Here is an 18,488-nt window from a genome sequence, read left to right as displayed (position 1 = left end):
TCATAACTATTATGCTCCCACTAGCTTTGACATGTAACCAGAAATCAACTAGACTTGTAGAAAGCAGTGCTCTTTGACTTTCTTAAAGAAGTGTAGATATTTTATACATGATGCTTTGTTAAGTCTCTAATTAGACATTTTAAGCTTATACACCTCAATAGGATAATGTTTGTGTTCAAACCCTTCAAGACTTGATAAATATATCTCTTGAAAGTTTAAACAATTCCTTGCCATTCCTCACAATTCGAAGCATGAAGATGGATGTCATAATCATATTGTAAATTTGAGAATACAATTAACACAGCCAATATCCAGATTTTTCTTTAGTAGATCTTTAAAATCTATTAGCAAAGTGTTTCCTCATAATCCTTTTCATGAATTAAAGTTAAACCTTTGCCACTTAGATTTCAAGGTGCAACATTTCTATCCATGTGTATCTTTCATTTCCAACCTAGAGTCATAGGACTAGGTTTAGGACAAACCAAATTCAAACTTAGTTTTCCTTCATGGACCGAACTTCACTATTCTTAATTTCTTGCCTTCTGGTAGCTCAAGGCCTACCACTGCTTCCGTGTTGTTAGCAAATCACCCATATTAATCAATGTACTTTCGATGACCAACATGCTTTAGTTTTGCATTTAAATGAAAAAACATAGAAATCAAAAGAATTGCCAATTTTAACTAGAAGCGCATAAAAATAAGAATGTGTCAACTAAACACGATAGGTTTTTAACCTCAGGTCGCGTGCTAATGATAACTAAAAGGGTCATTGTCAATTGAATCTTAAATTTTTGAAGATCAATACAAATCCTATTGAATTCTTGACATACAAATTTTCTCTCAAGGAACATTCCTTGACGAGCTAAAACTAGTATTCAAAAGTTCGTGCGGATTCCCGACAAGAAAACACTTCATAGAATCGGTCTCAGTTTATCCTTTGTTTCTCAATCAACGATTACATCACAAATCCATTTCTAAATGTGATAGATTAAGAAAAACATTATTACTCCACATATAACGAGGTTCTATCAACCTTCTTAGTTTGAAATGGGTTTTGAGATACAATTTATAGTTACTAGAGTAAAATTCTAAAAATTGATTAGAAGGAAACATGACTCATCTTTTGATCGAACCATTTCAAACAATGTTCGATTCCTTTTCTTAGTCTTACAATTTAACTAAGATGTTCTTTAAGGATCAATTGTGATACAATTACACAATTACTAAGATGATCATAAAACATGATACTAAATACCCTCCTTTTCTTTCAGATTGGAGAATCTTTTGTCTTTCTACCTAATAGATTCTTTTATTCGTTATGTTACTCTTTGAACCCTTCCAGAAGTATTAGAATTCTATTTAAGCTTATAAACATAATCATATTTACTGAAACATCAGTAAAACATGATGAATAGAGTTATCATCCCTTGTAGTGGATCTGAAAGGTCTACATCAGTATATACTAGATCAATTAATCATTCACTTACTTCACATAAACATGTGAAAAATAAGTTAGTCATAAATTTTCAATGAATAAGATTCTCATGCATCATGCAATTCGAATTGTATGACTCCAAATTTTTGTCCATCTGAAACTTGGTGATGAATTTTTTTTTCAGTTGGTCAATTATGACGGTACCACAAGTGATATCATAAGAATCAAATCCACAATTAATATTGCTATTATTAGAAACATGATCAACACATTCATTAATTCCATTGCAAGGATATATAAAATAAGGCAAACACATAAACCAAAACTTCAGTTTTATTGATTAAAGAGAAAATTGGAACAATGCATAAAAATTTAAAAAAGTACGTTTCTAAACATCTCTGAAGAGTAATAGCAATCCTATTAAAATTATACTAACTCCTTAGTAATAGCTCCAAATTTTGACCATCGAACCATGTGACAAAAGTACATTTCCAGGATCAGATTTAGCTCACATTTGCTTAAGCTTCCCTATTTCTTTTAGATCCTACAATACCATCAAAATATGATCATCACATTATGTATTAAGAGTCTATGAATAGGAGCTTATGGAGTTAGATAATGTATTTTCCTAAAGTAGAGTCACACGAATCAACTTTACCATCTTTAAGATCCTTCAGGTATTTGGGGCAGCTTCCCTTCCACTGTCCCTTCAATTGGAAGTAGAAACAAACTGACTCATTGGGGTTAACATTAGGAGTGATCTTTGTATCAGCCTTTCTTTTTACCATATGATTAGACAGTTTGACATTGGATGATCCTTTTCGATTGGGAAGAGAAACCTTTTCTTGATCGCAAATGTTATCATTGTCAATGTCTATAGAAACCTTGGGATCTGACCCTATAAGCATTTCTGCTTTAGTCGTGTTCTTAAGCATTTCTGTTTTAACAACTATCAACATATCGGTCAGATCAGTTAGGATCACATCGAGATTCCTCGTATGAAAGTTCTTAACAAACTGACCATATGACTTAGGAAATGAGATAAGAACCAAATCAATGGCTTGCTCCTTTGGGAATACGAAACCCATTCTTTCTAATTTTTCAATGTACGATTTCATTTTTAGAGAATACGCATACATAGAATTTCCATCTTCGTGTTTACATGCCAATAGGGCTTAAGTAGTTTCATATCTTTCAACTTGAGGAAAACACGGTGATGAGAGAGTCACAAGACAAGGAGGAAGAGTTGAAGGAGGACAATGTCCAATTCAACCATTACCTAAAGAAAGGAAGATATTTTCACCTTGATCAAAATGTGGAAGACCTTCTCAAAAGATTGAGGAAAACCATTTGTTGGATTAGGTGTCTAAGCCCATAACTACAACGGGTATGTACTTGACCTGAGAGTAGCATGGTCCATTTCGTATTGCATTCACCAGAACAATTTGATAGGATAGATATTTGAGAAAGAAGTTATTTGTGATTTATTAATATATTACAAGTATAATATATTAATTGAGAAATCATATAATTTAATTAGTATTGATCAAGAATTAATTTTGAATTAATTTAGTGATCAAAAGAGACTAATTAAATTAACGGGGAATGATTATGTAAACCAATGATACATATAGTTTGGGTCAATGATCCATGATTGATTAGTGATGGACTAAGTTTATGTGAGAGTTCATGAAGTGTTAGTCCATAAGGCTAATGAGTTGATGGACTAAAGGCCCAAGTGAATTAGGGTTTACAAGTTGAAACCCTAGGAATTCCAAACTATATATTGAACCCCCTAAGCTTACAAAATTGGCTCCAAGTGAATTAGGGTTTACGATTTGAGCTTCATAACTTTTATCTCATATTCATCCTTTGTTCATGGTGTCTTGTGAACCGTTTTAGGCATCACACTTGAGGTGTTAAGCTCTTGAAGGGCCAAGAACTACAAGCTACAAATAAGAGGTAATCTTCTAACTAGTTTTTTTATGATTCAAATATCACCTTTGCATGCTAGTTAGGCTTCATGCTTTGGAAAATGAATATTGCATGTATAATTAGAGAAAACTTAGATCCAAAGTATTAGGGTCGTATATGTACCATAGGGATGTTAAAGTACATAAAAACCAACACCATTTTCATAAGAACAATGAAGACCATTATTATCTTGATATGACATCTAAAAGGTGTCAAAAGAGAGAATTAAAGTTAGTTGATTTTAATCCTTTTATTATTAACCCAAAATTTTAAATTAAGGCTAGGATCCATATTTTCATTTCATAATATGAAGAAGGATAACGTAGTCATATCACGAAACTATTTTTGGTAGGTAAAACCATTTCACCGATATCAATCACATGAAACTCCTAGATGTCTATAAGATTTTCATTGAAACATCAATGTCATGTTGAATCTCGGATTATGCTCTTACTAATTGTGACTGGGATGTCAAGGATCACAATTAAGATGTGAATAACCATGCAAACCCGCTCAAACACCCTCAATCAATTTATAATTTCCCATTAATGTGTCGGTTAACCACACATGCTCTATCAACAATTATAAAACGAGTTGTTTCATCATTTCATCTTTATAGTTGCACATTAGTGTGTTGGTTAACCACACACATTTTACTAACGACTCATAAAGAAATGATGTGCGTTTTCATGGATTATCGTACATTTCACATTTTCCTAAAGTAACTAGAGCGAGATTTTAGAAGGTTCTAGTACTTTATAGTTTATAGCATTATACTTTTAATATGATTATGTCTTATCGAACTCGTTCGGTAAACGACCCTCTACCACACAAATGAGCAATGGGTGAAAATGACACCCATTTGACAGTCATTTTATAGATCATTTCTTTATACCCCTCTTATAGTATGACTTTATGAATGAGGCGTACTAGAGATTCGACTAACTTTTCGTATACATATAGTATTAAAAATTATAATATATATATATATATATATATATATATATATATATATATATATATATATATATATATATATATACTAGTAGTGTACCCGCGAGATGCGGCAGTCCCAGATAGTTCCTTTTCGGCATATAGTTTTCATGCGGTGATTAGTTTCATTTTGATATTAGATAGTTTGTTTCAGCCTTTTGGAAAATTGTTTTGCACCGGATAGTTCATTTCACTAAATGATTTCTAGCTAGGTACATAAATGCGGAAGACTAATAGTTTTCTATTGTGGTGTTATCCATTGTTGTGGTTTTTATTTTACAATTATTTGGTAAAGGGGTGCGTAAAGCGAATGAAAACAAACATTGGAAAATTGATTTGTTTAGGGAAACGGACAATGAATTTGCTTAGTATCAGAAATAAAATTATGTTATTTTTGGTTAAAATTAAAAGTATACTACTTTTTTGTGAGTGATAAAATCATTGTTATCATTAGGTTCAATTACATTTCCATGATCAGGTTCATTTCCATTGTCATAATTAGGTTTCGGCAACTATGTGTGGTGGTGAATAACTTCTTCAGCAAACAGTGTACAATATAAAATAAAATTTTTATTAATAGAAATCATAGTTTAAAATTTTGAAGTGTAAAATATTATAAGTATATTTTTGTGAGCGAAAAATTATCTCTTAACTAACATTTTTTAACCAAAATGAAATAAGTTAGGGGCTGTTTGGTAGGATCTGAAATTTTAAGATCTGAATTTCTAAGAGGGTCTGGATTTTTAAGATCTGAATTTTAACATGTTGTTTGGTTGAAAGCTCTGAATTTTTGTGTTGAATGATAAAAATAACCATTTTACCCTTCTGTATCATTTCTTTCAACTACAACACCATACCCTTGATAAAAACACATCAAAGTAGGATGCTAGAAATAAACATCATACATGTGATTTTTTTTCATCAAAGTAGGTTGATAAATATAAGCATTACACCGAATATTACAAAAAAAATACAATGTAAACTAAACAACACAATATTTTATTACAATTATCGGACAATAATTTGGTCAGCATCACACCCCATACAAGGTTTACATGAAATATTGCATATGGTCTTTTTGGTTCTTGATCATGTGAATGAAAAATGTTGCTAATCTACAGAAACACACAGAGGACATTTTCACCATTAACATGCAACAACCCGTCACCCTCTTCATCGTACGCTACCACCATACATCATCACCGGGCACAAACCTGTCATCGAACTTTATCATCATCATCGCAGCCTTCATGACGCCATCAACTTCTATTCACCAACCCTGGTCACTCAACAATAGATTTCAACAAAAATTAAGCACATAACAACAAGATTAGCAATAGATTTCAACAAATGAACAAAATCAACAACTTGTATTAGCAACTACAAACACATTTTCAATAAAATAGATCAAATCAACAAAGTTCAACAACAAGTTTTAGCTATACATATCAATTTTCAGCTATACAAAATCTGAAAAAAAAAAAATAGCATTTATATTCAGCATTTGCATAAAACTATACTCCGCATCTGATTTCAGAAAAAAGAAGAAAAAAAGTTTTCTATGAAATCACTGAATTCAAGGAAACATAAACTTGCAAAAATCATCAGCACTTGAAGAAAATGATAGTACTTGCAAAAACCATCAACATAAGATCAAGAACATTCTATTTCAATATTAGATTTCAGCATAACATCAAGACCATTTGATTTCAACGAACATTTCAACATAACAACAAATGAACATAATTCAGCTGTGATTTTCAAGCACATCAGAACAAATTACATATAATTTCAACATAAAAAACTCTATTTCTGTAGGAAGAACAAATCACATCAGAAAAAAAAAGACCAAAACAACCTTAATATCTTGAACTCGATTTTCAGAGGAAGATGAAAAAAATAGCATATGATACTCGATTTTCAGAGGGAGGCAGAAAATAACAGTCGAAAATAGAAGCAAAACATTCTAGAAAAAAAAAGTCTCCAACTCTTATTTTCGAGTTTTGGGAAAAAAAAAAGAGGAAGAAACTCTCACCTGGAACTGGAAAATTGATTACTTTGACGAAGGGAGGCGGCGATAAAGGAGGCGGCGATAAAGGAGGCGGCGACGTTGGATGGGTTGCCGCCGGCGACGTAGCTGGTGGAGGGAGGCAGTTCTGAGATAGAGGGAAGAGGGAGAAGTGGCGCTCGTCTTGTGAAGCATAGAGCGAAGGAAATGAGCGTTGATATTTTAGGGCACAAAGGGAAGACGTGTTATTTTCAAAAGTTTAGACATGGTTTGACATCTGAAAGTTTAAGAGGCATTTATAAAATTAAGAGGTAAAAAATAAGATGCTAACAAACAAGCTGAATCTGAATTTTTAAGAGGTTGCCTCTTAATTTTTCAATTAAGAGGTAAACAAACAACCCCTTAGTTGGATCACTTTTAGTTAAAAAAAATTATTGAATATCTTTACGGGTATTTAGATTAAATAGTATGAACTTACAAATAAATATTATTGATATCAAAATAATATCAATTAGATTAGATTTTATGGTTGATGTCAACTCCAATACAAAAAAAACATGTCTGAAAAAGTAAATCAGAGTTTGGTCTATAATTATAAGCTACCAATAGCAACATTATAAACACTACTAGAAACATGGGTTTTAGCGACGGGAAAATCCGTCGCTATTCCGTCGCTAAATGTTGTTTGCGATGGATCGGTAACGGATTCACTCGATAGGTAATAAAAAGGTGGCTAATTTCTCAGCGAGGGTTTTAGCGACGGATCGGTTTTTCCTTGCTACAAAGTTAGCGACAGAATATCCGTCGCTAAATGTCACTCAATGCATTATGTCGCTGTTCTGTCGCAAATTTCCATGAACAGTTTTTTTTTTCCGTAGCTAATCCCTTGCAAAATTCATATACTATTTTTTTTCCGTCGCTGATCTATCGCAAACTTTAGACATGATTTTTTTTCATCACTAATCCCTTGCAAAATTCATACATTAATTTTTTTTCCTTTCCGTCGCTGATCCATCGCACACTTTAGACATGGTTTTTTTTCCGTAGCTAATCCCTCGCAAAATTCATGCATTAAAATACTTTTTATTTTCTCACCACGAACTTGTAATATCATTTTTTTATTATGATTCTAAAAGAAAAAAATACTATAATCATCAAATTATTATACTAAAGAACATCAAATAATGATACAATCAAGCATTAAAATACCAAAACTATCAAAGTTTACTAAAGTGTCATTCAAAAAACATCCAAAAACGAAACTATCCTTATAACATCAAACTCCCAACGGTTTAACTTCAAAATAACATTTTAGCACCAAGAAATCCAAAGTATGCAAAAGAGGTACAAACAGAAAAAAGTTTAACCTTCAAAATAACATTTTAGCTGCTCTCTTCATTTCATGTCCATCCAATCATCTTCGGTTCTCATTCCTATAAAACATTATTCAAAACAATCAAAAACATCAAATACAAAAGGTTAACAAGTCATTCAAAAACATCAAATACTAATGGTTAACATCATATTACCTCTAATTTTCAATTTCCCATCATATTTTGCAAGGCTGCATACATCTTCTCCATTGCTTCATATTTTGCATCAATTTGTTGTTGTTTGGCATCTATTGCTGCAGCTTTGGCATCCATTTCCTCACGTATTTGTTGATGTTTAGCTTCCATTTCTGCAACTTTAGCATCCATTTCGCCATGCATCTCGTTTCGTACACGTTCATAGACAACCTAAAGTACAATAACATGATAGGAAACTTTGTAAGTACAATGCCATGATAGGAAAATTTGTAAGTACAATGTCATGATAGGAAACTTTGTAAGTACAATGCCATGATAGGAAACTTTGTAAGTATAATACCATGATAGAAAACTTTGTAAGTACAATGCCATGATAGGAAACTTTGTAAGTACAATGCCATGATAGGAAACTTTGTAAGTACAATGCCATGATAGGAAACTTTGTAAGTATAATGCCATGATAGGAAATTTTGTAAGTACAATGCTATGATAAGAAATTTTTATAAAGTACAAAATTAAACGAACCTCTTGGGATGTTATTGTACTAGATGTTCCTTCCAAAAAGCTCGCTGGATCAGACACAGATCTGAATCCTATATTCTTCCTTTCTTGACTCCTCCGGAAACATCACACCATGTTTCATTATCCAAGAAGGGTTGGCAACTAGTATCATCACCAAACTTAGCCACCATAGCACTTTCATAAGCCTCCTATTATAGCAAAAAAGATATGAAAAATAGAAACATGAAATAAGGAATGGAATGGTTCATTCCATACCATTAAATTCATAATCAAGGAATAGAATGAACCACTTCATAAGCCTCTTATTAATTAATACTCAAACCTTGCATAAAGTTGATTACTACTTAAAAAACACTTAATTACAAGTAGGTAGAGGATCAAACATTTAGAGATAATAATTTGTTTCTTTTCTTTTGTAAGTTGATTACTACTTACGAAAGATTTGTTTTCTGTCAATTAGTTGCTTTAACAAAGTCATTAACCCGAGTAGTAGGAAGTTTTGTTTCCTACAAAAGAATTGAAAATACCTTAACTTTAGCTGCCTTTGGTGTAATGTACTCTTGAGTAGACCGTTTAGTGTGCAACCTTGCATAAAGTTCAACTCCTGTAGGAGGGCGTTTAAGCATTGCTTGCTACAAAATCCATTAGTAATACATTAAAAAACAAAACAAAGACTCAACAGTTTAAGTGGAAACTAACGTGAGATGCAAACATCTTACCATTCTTTTCTTATGTTGACGAATAGATATAGAACCCTCGGTATGTTTGGAAACAGATCCATCTTCTAATTTATTTATGTTATTTTTCCCTGATTGTGATAAACGTTTCCATTTGGATGTGGTCCACACTTCATTGATCATTTTTCCCACTCCTTTTTTATCCAATTTGGGCAATAGTCCTATAGCCAATTCAAATCACCTTCTAGTGAGGCATTCACATTTGCAGCTTTGGCAAGTTTTAAAGATGCTTCACTTGCTCTTCGCATTACATCAGGAAATCGTTTCTTCATACAGTCTTCCCGTACCTTGCGAGCAAGAACATCAGTCTCTTCGGGCCAAACATACAAACCCTACATGTAGATCACGCATACAATTATCTTTTTCATTTTATACCAATTTTTACTTTGATAAATCATAAAAATAGTAAGTACAAACTTGAAGTGTTCCCACATTGCATCACGATGTTCTTTGTCAACCTTCTTCCATGAGGTCCATGGGTCGTCAAACATCGTCTTCAGTATACATGTGATGGCTCTGATCACTGAAATCTGATCCGTAAATCTTGCAAAAAATAAAAAATTAAAAAATTAGCATTAGTATTATCATTAACAAGTAAATTCATTTTCATAAACAATTTTAAAATTAACATTAGTACTCCTTTTCAGAATCGACTTCAATGAACTTCCTTTTTGATGGGTTACTTGGAACTTGTTCCAAGATGTTTGATCCTCTAACTGAAGAAGAAGGTTGACTTTCTGCATCATTGTGTGATTGAGATGCATTTCTATCTCCAGCATCACGACCACTAATGTGACTACCACTGCGACCACCACCACGGGCTCCTCGTTGCGCCATTAGTCAAAAAATAACTCTTAAAATCAAGAATTAATAAACTATTGGTTAGAACAAGTATGTATTATAATAGAAAATTATAGAAGTAAGAGAAGGTAACATGCTATAATACACAAATAAATGAAAATTCAATGTATATAGAAAAAGAAAACGATCATTTTAGCTAAAAAGTTATTTATAAGGTCCATTAGGCAAAATATATAGTTCCAAATACATTGTTTCATTCTACATTTTTAGTAATTACTCATCATCAGAATTATCATCACATATGTTTTCATCTTCAATATCATCTTCGGATGAATCATCCAAGTTATCATCAACTTCTTCATCCTCTTCTCTCTCAATGTCATTGTCATTAACTTCTTTTATTTCTCCTTCAATTACATGAGAAAGGGGTCCTGCCACCTCATTTGCACCGCTACTTGTAGAAGGTAAAGTCGCTTCACTTTCTTGAAAGAATTGGTCCTCTTCATCCTCATCATCATCTTCTTCAGTAACACATTGTCGTAGATCATATACACCCCTTGGTTTCGTCTTGACGACAGCCCACCAATCTTTCAAATCCTTCATTGCAGGATATGGTGCATAATAGACTTGTTCTGCTTGTGACGCTAGGATAAATGGATCTTCATTTCTTAGCCTTGATTTGTATTTAATATCAACCAAATTTTGCTTTTGATCCACACGTACCCCTTCAGTAGGGTTAAACCATATACACTTGAACAATACTACGACGCAACGCCGTATGCCTTGATATTCTACTTCCAAAACCTCACCCAACAACCCATAATAGTCACACTCAGACTCATTGTAACAAGTCCCTCTTACACATACACCACTATTGTGTGTGACCCGTCCATCACCATATTTTTCAGTATGAAACTTGTAACCATTGACAAAGTATCGTACTTGCTCCCAAATCTGATCACCGGTTAATATGAGTAATCCCAAAACCAAGCAATTTTGCATTCTTCGCTCTAAAAGGTTTGCCTTCATAAACAGTTGGAAAGTTTCGTACTTGCTCCCAAATCTGATCACCGGTTAATATTGGTGGGGGGCTAGATCGCTCAACCTTATTAGCCAGAAATCCTGTTTTGTCACCCCTATATGTGTGTTGTTCAGGTAAAAAATTTCGATGGCAGTCAAACCAACATGGTTTACTACCATGGTGTAACCGAAACGACCCCGACTCACCCATACAATATGGACATGCTAACTTGCCATGTGTGCTCCATCCCGATAACATTGCATAAGCAGGAAAGTCACTAACTGTCCAAAGAAGTATAGTTTTCATTGTGAAATTGCATTTAGTCGAAGCATCATAAGTCACAACACCGTCTGTATATAGCATCTTTAACTCGTCAATTAGCGGCCTGAGAAACACATCTATATTTTAACCTGGGCTCTTTTTTCCAGGAATAACTATGCTTAATTGAACATATGGTTCTGTTAAGCACATCCAAGGAGGCAAGTTATAAATTCAAAGGAAAACAGGCCAACATGAATACGGGGTTGTATTTGAGTTATTTGGACCGAACCCATCAGTGCATAGCCCAAGACGAACATTCCGTGGTTCACTTGAAAATTCTGGATGCATTGAGTCGAAATGCTTCCAAGCCTCACCATCACTTGGATGGACCATCAAACCCGGTTCTGTCTGATGTTCATAGTGCCATGTCATTTGCTTTGCCGTCTTTTTTGTCAAATACAACCTTTGGAGTCTAGGAGCAATAGGCAAGTACCTCATAACCAGATAAGGTCGTCTGCCACTCTTGTACCGATCATGATCACACACTCGACACTTAGTCAAATCAGAATCTACCCCATAGAATATCATGCAATGGTTTTTGCAAGCATGAATCTTTTTTTCTGGGAGTCTAATTATTTTCAAAAGCTTCTTCATCTCATAGAAGTTCTCAACTAGTTTATCACCTTTGGGTAGCATCCGCTTAATTATAGGAAGTATGTGATCATAGGCAGCCTCAGATATATTGTATTCTGACTTCCAATGCAACAACTCTGTTGCAGCTTGTAATTTTGAATAATTTTCACATCCATCCCACAAAGGTTCATCAGCGTCTTCTAACATATCATAGAACCCCTTGGCAGTTGGATTCGGGAGTTCCTCCATTACATCCATCAACATTTGTGTAAACCCATTAACATCATCATCATCATCATCTTCCATCGGATCCTGCATCGGATTAGAAGATTCTTCCTCATGTTCAGATATCGTATTTCTTTCACCATGTGCCCACCAAGTTGTGTAATTAGGAATGAAACCGCGTTGTAACGAGTGAAGCTCTACATCACCTCTTGTTTTATAAGACATGTTCTTGCATTTAAAACAAGGACATCTAATATAATCCCCATCAACGGTTTCTTCATTAGAAAAAGCAACATCGAGAAATCCTTTGACGGATGCATGATATGTTGTGCTAAGATACCCATGATCTAACCTTTTGTACATCCAGTCTCTATCACTACGTGTTGACATAATGACTAGCTACAACAAAATATATAACTACTATTCAGAACTTAGATAGAGATTAGATAAAAACTAACTACAACCAAGTAAGAAGAAGTGGATGACAATAGATCCTTTGGAATAAACAAGAACTGGAAGGGAGAGAAAGTAATCAAATAGAAACTAACTACAACCACTAGTGTGCAAAAATTAAACAAATAATGAGCATACGTTTACACCGTCTTGTATTAATTTTTTGTGAAGTAATGGAATTTTGTTTAATTTTAAGAGTATTGTCAATGAAGAAAATAAAACATATAGATAAATGAAAAGGGAAAAATGCAGAAAAGCACAACCATTTATCTACTAGCATTCAGAAAAACCCTTGCATTTTGTTTATATGCAGAAAGCCCTTATATTTTTAGCTACCTTTCACAATAACCCAAATATCCGGTTTTTTAAAGAAATTGCCAGTTGTTTTGTGACATGACATTTATCTGTTTCGTTTTTAGGTTAATATGGAAATAAAAATAAGTGACGTTGCCTCTTATCTATGGTAAAACGTGAGAAATAGATCATTTACTCAACAACCATTTACTCAGACAAATATAAGTGACATTGCTTATTTTTTTTCCATGTCAACTTAAAAACGAACAAGATAAATATATTGTCATAAAAAAAACCCGATAACTTAAATAAAAAAAACAGATATTTAGGTAAATCTTAAATGTAACTGAAAATAGAACGGTTTTTCTGCATATAAACAAACTATAAGGGTTTCTCTGAGTGATGGTAGATAAATGGTTGTGCTTTTCTGCAATTTGCCCAAATGAAAAAAAAATAATAATAATCTAAAAAACCAACAGTTGGTTTCTCAGAAGTCAAAATCAAAAATTTTTGGTTTATTACCAGTTTGAAGTGAAAAACCAAACAGAACCATGTTCACCCTTATCTAACACTAACAAATTAAAAGGACTACATAGTGACATATCTATTTTAAGTATCGAGACTACTACAGGAAAGTAATCTTTATCTCTAATTGGTGGTAAAAACTCAGAAACAATTATCCTTAATTATTTAGATTTTATCTCTAATTGGTGGTAAAAACTGAAATAATCAAAACTCTAAACGGTAATTATCCAGTTTGGGTGGATAATTACCAAAATCGCACCTGAAGTTATTTTAGCATACAAATTCACAGTTATTTTGTTGCATACATTTTAAAGTGTTTATGATGATTACACAGATGACCATAAAAAATCTCTATTTATTAATTACAGTTCTGGCAAAGGGAGGCTGCAATGTTAAAGCAACAACTGCAGAGTCTGCAAGAGAATCATAGGTAAAATTTCTATCTAACAAGATTCAGTAAGTGCAAAGCATGAAAACTAGTGATACAGACTATGTTCTTAATCCATAAGGATAACTTTTTACATGAATTTCTAAGAGGGCAAATAGTTTGGCATGTTACATTCATATACTACATTATTACAGGGCTAAAATGGGAATAATCCTGGAAATAAAAAACTAATAATTAGACTATATTGTTTCATGTCCAGAGAGGCTATGCATTACTAAAAACAGCCGAGTTAATCCTAGCAGAAATCCTTAATTAATAGCATCCACAATGGTTAACCTAATGTGATGACTTATTATATTTTGCCAAATCATCTTTCTGCTAATTTTATTTAACAAAATCTATTAACATGAGCCTTCTCTAATGGTTAACCCCTTTCAAAAGGCTTTCTTTTTAAATTAAAAATATTAACTAATTTTTCATCATCTATATTAACAATAACAATTATAGGCGAATGATGGGTGAAGAGCTTTCTGGTTTAAGTGTGAAAGATCTACATGGCATGGAGAGCCAACTTGAAATGAGTCTCAGAGGTATCCATATGAAAAAGGTTTGAATCTACTAGGACTATTGATGAATTGCTATAGGACCGACTTCTTTTTGAGGAAATCGAAGAACTCCACAAAAAGGTCAACCCAAAACCTAAGACCATTTTCAAATGTCAATGCTAGAGAAAGTATATCTTCAAGTAACTTGATCTTTTTTTACTCATTCAGGGGAATCTCATCCACCATGAAAATGTCGAACTTTGTAAGAAAGTAACCCAAATTCGTGAAGAAAATAGCGAACTCTACAACAAGGTATTTAATATTTATCAACTGCAGTAAAAAAATAGTTTAGTAAAATCAAGAAACTAATTTTGTCACCTCCTAGATTTATGGAATAAGAGATGGAGAAGCAGCAAACAGAAATGTATTTTTGACAAATGGTTCAAGCATGAGAGAGGATCCACATCCCCCAATCCATCTTTAGCTTTCTCAGCCAGATCAACACGAAGCAACTGATCAAGCACCACTCCATTCTACAAATTTGGGGTGATTAATAATCTTTTATTCATTTCGCTATTATATTAATATCTCAAAGGTTTCAATCATACAACTAGAATGAACAATTATTTTCTGAAAATGATGCAGATTATAACTACAATAATGAGAAGATGGGTGAACTCCAAAGGCTGTTAATTCATTCCTCATCAAAGATAAACCCGTCTAGTTTAAAAGTTTTATAGTGTTAGTCAGTGGTTACCAGATCATAGACAATTCAGAAATGATGGAATCAAATTTGGAAAATGGAGGGGACCAAAAAAAAACAAAAAAAAAAACTAGTTGCCTGTAAAAGATTAAAGAAGCAAATAAATTGAAGGTCAAAGAACTACATGAGTGGGGTTTTATATTTTATTTCATGAATATTTTCACTTACATGAAAAGTAAGTAAGATTTGTACTTGATTTGCTGAAATCTAAGAAAGAAATGTACATATATATATATATATATATATATATATATATATATATATATATATATATATATATATATATATATATATATTTATGAAGATTTGAAGTTTGAACACCATGCCCCACACCACTAACAAGAAAAAAATGAACATAGAAATATAAACACATGACAGGATCCACCACACAACATCAAAACCAAGGGGTTTATTTATGTCAAGCCTGCAGCCTCTTTCAGGGGTTTACTTATTTGTTCTAAAAAACTTGTATTTCTGATTTCAATTTTAGTGTTTAAATACAATTTTATTTGTGATATGCTTAGTCTTTATGGTTATTCATGGATAAATTAAAATTACCTTTTTGCCCTCCATTTATATATCCATTAAATTTTCTTATTACTTTTTACTAATGATGATGTGTATTTTCAGATAAGTCACAAGATAAATAAATTACCTTTTGGAAGCTATTATCCTGGGATTGTAAATCCTCTTGATGGGTAATTACTAATTAAATTATTCTTTATTTTTCTTTAAATGCAAGAAATAGCAACGTACTTTCATTTTTATTTTTTTTATTTTCAATAATTGGTTAATATTTGAAGTACAATGCCCTAATAAGAAAAATTAAATGTACAATAGTGTAATTAGTTAGATTCTTTAAAATACAATGTCTTGATAACAAAAAAAATCAAAGTAAATACATAAAAGTACATTGCTATTTCTATTTCTTGCTTATAATTATTTTTATATATTTTTCTCTTGATTCCAGGTGGTACCAACGATTTACACGAACATTAGAGGTTACACTATTCAATCAAATCAGGTATTTATTATTATTCAATAAAAAATAAAAAAATGTTTTATTCATATAATAAATTTATCTATTTTATATTAAAAGTTTAAAACATTTTATGAATTTGGTGTTTTATAATAAATTTCTGTTACTGAACACTATAAGACCCCTGAAGTTGGCAGAAGGTCTCTCCCTGGTGTTTTCTTCTTCTATGACCTTTCTCCAATTAAGGTATTTATTTATTTATCTAAAAAATACAAATATTTAATTAAACTCAAAATATATAATATATATTTTATGGGTTTTGTAGGTGACATTTACAGAAACACATATCTCCTTTTTACATTTCATGACAAATGTTTTTTCCATTGTTGGAGGTAATAAGTAATATTTTTATTGATCACCTAACTTTATATTTTTTTATTTTTATTAATGATGATTAAAAATATTTGAGGAAATGGAAAGTGTTGTTTTAATCAAGTAAAAACCTAAATACTTTTTTTTCTTCAATTAAGTCATGTATACATGAATGTAAAAGTGTTGTATACATAAGTTGTGTCTGAAGGAGACCAAATGACTATTTTACCCTTACATTTTTCAAAAAAAAGGTAGTGCCAAAGATATGATTATTTTTAGTTATAAGAGAAATGTTGATAACAACATAGGGCAAAAGTAAGCAAGTATGGGGATCGAGTTTTGAAAATCACTGAAGATATTGTAAATGCTCATTACAACAACACTACAGATAAAACCAAAAGCAAAACCAAAAGCAGCAGCAACAGTACAGATTCCATTAAAAGAAGGAAAAACACATTAAACAAAATCCCAAATGAGGATTTAGGTTATGAAGATGAAGATGATTTTGTTGCAAGCACTACACGTTCAAAGAAAAGGGTACTTAAAAAACCAAAATCGGATCCACTTGTAGAAGCTGTTGACCATTTTTATGAAATACCAGATGATGATTTGGATTTGGAATTGTTTGACAAGGTGTGTGAGATTCACACAAACACTTCAAATCCAAAACCTGAAACTAAAAGGAAGAATATTGGAGGACGAGTATTACCTTCTTGGTGAATATGTCACCCATAGAATTAATTGTACAATTCTAGTCCAGAACAAGAAAACTATTATGATTGATTTAGGGCTAGGGTTTATTGATCTGTATACAATTCTAGACCACAAAAAGAAAACTAAGTCAGTCATTAGGTGTCCAGATTAAGTACCCAATAAGTAAGAAAACGAACAGCTCCTTTGTTATAATGAAGGATAAGTCACCTGTTTCTTCTCAAATTCACGTTGCCACCTCCTTAATATGAAAGAGAATTAGGGAAAACCTAAAAACGTAAGGGTTCCTGAATCCTTAAATTCTCATGAACTGGAAGACAAACTATGATGAATCAAGCCCTAACTGATCAAGTTCTAATTCTAAGTGTCTATTCTTATATAGATGCAATCGATGGTAGACCTGAAACTACCTTGCAGATAATGAAGAAGGCATTCCATATGGCTACGAAACACAATAACCAGAAAGTTTCAAGGTAAATTAAACCCTAAAAAAGTATATTGTGAAATTGAACTAAAACTAACCTAAGAGGGATGAGATTTACCTGAATCGGAGGTTAACGAAGAATACTTTCAGATTTAAAGATATGGAGGTTGCCGGAATTGGGTGAGTGGCGTCGTCATCTGTTCGAACAGAGATGGTGATGAGATAAAGCAGAAGCTAATTACACTTAGTAAAGAGTGATAAAGCTGGAGGGAAGGAAAGTTACACTGCCTTCGTGAAGATGGAACTGGGTGCCAATTTCAGCAAGAGAAAAAAGAAAACGCGCGCACCCCAAATAAATTTTCCGTCGTCGTTCTCTCGCTGAACGCGTACCATATGCCACAATATTTTATCCCTCGCTGAACCCTAGCTAAGTGCCTTCATTTTTCGAGTGATTACCGAGGAATAGTGATGTATCGTTAAATAATTGCCAGATTCGTAGCTGATCCCTCGGTAAATCCTCACTAATATTCCATATATTAAATAAATAAAATAATTATCAAAAACATGGTAGATTTGTCATATTTCCTTAGCTATAAGTCTAAATTTTTGCTAGAGAATAAATCTGTAGCAAAATCCGTAGCTGAAACTCAAGTTTCTAGTAGTGAAAACTTTTCTTTCCTTTTCGAGAATTAGTGTTATTTGTTTAGTTAACAACAATCAATATCCAAAATGTAAAAAGAAAAAAGAAATAACAAAAATCTGAAAATATCTAGAATGATCAAGATCCATTCATTATTTATCATTTTTATATTATCCTAGATCACAAACAAAATACTAACAATTAGATGAGATTTTCGTTTTTACGGTATCATATTACAAATATATAGTCTCAGTC

The 18,488-nt window shown here is 32.4% G+C and overlaps 1 protein-coding gene across 3 annotated transcripts; it reads right to left on the bottom strand.

Moving 5' to 3' along the window:
* Positions 1 to 7,595: 7,595 nt before the first annotated feature.
* Positions 7,596 to 18,000, bottom strand: LOC145069515 (uncharacterized). Of its 3 annotated transcripts, none has more exons than XR_013689534.1 (8): positions 17,877 to 18,000; positions 17,712 to 17,790; positions 9,836 to 10,051; positions 9,181 to 9,741; positions 8,989 to 9,093; positions 8,465 to 8,649; positions 7,940 to 8,149; positions 7,596 to 7,843 (listed from the first exon to the last, which is right to left on the bottom strand). XR_013689534.1 is itself a non-coding variant. In XM_079016451.1 (8 exons), exons 2-4 carry the CDS (start codon positions 10,033 to 10,035, stop codon positions 9,467 to 9,469), a joined length of 390 nt encoding a protein of 129 aa, XP_078872577.1. In that variant the 5' UTR covers positions 10,036 to 10,051; positions 17,712 to 17,999; the 3' UTR covers positions 7,596 to 7,843; positions 7,940 to 8,149; positions 8,465 to 8,649; positions 8,989 to 9,093; positions 9,181 to 9,466. The 3 variants fall into 3 exon arrangements, 2 of the variants coding, with proteins under 2 accessions (XP_078872577.1, XP_078872578.1); XM_079016451.1 differs by having other exon boundaries at positions 9,181 to 9,530; positions 9,616 to 9,741; positions 17,712 to 17,999; XM_079016452.1 differs by having other exon boundaries at positions 9,181 to 9,530; positions 9,631 to 9,741; positions 17,712 to 17,998.
* Positions 18,001 to 18,488: the final 488 nt, after the last annotated feature.

This window comes from Lactuca serriola, chromosome 8 (assembly GCF_051521515.1).
Source record: "Lactuca serriola cultivar US96UC23 chromosome 8, Lser_US96UC23_V15, whole genome shotgun sequence".
Taxonomy (NCBI): domain Eukaryota; kingdom Viridiplantae; phylum Streptophyta; class Magnoliopsida; order Asterales; family Asteraceae; genus Lactuca; species Lactuca serriola.
The sequence above is the reverse complement of the archived record's forward strand: the minus strand, read 5'-3'. Positions and strand labels throughout refer to the sequence as shown.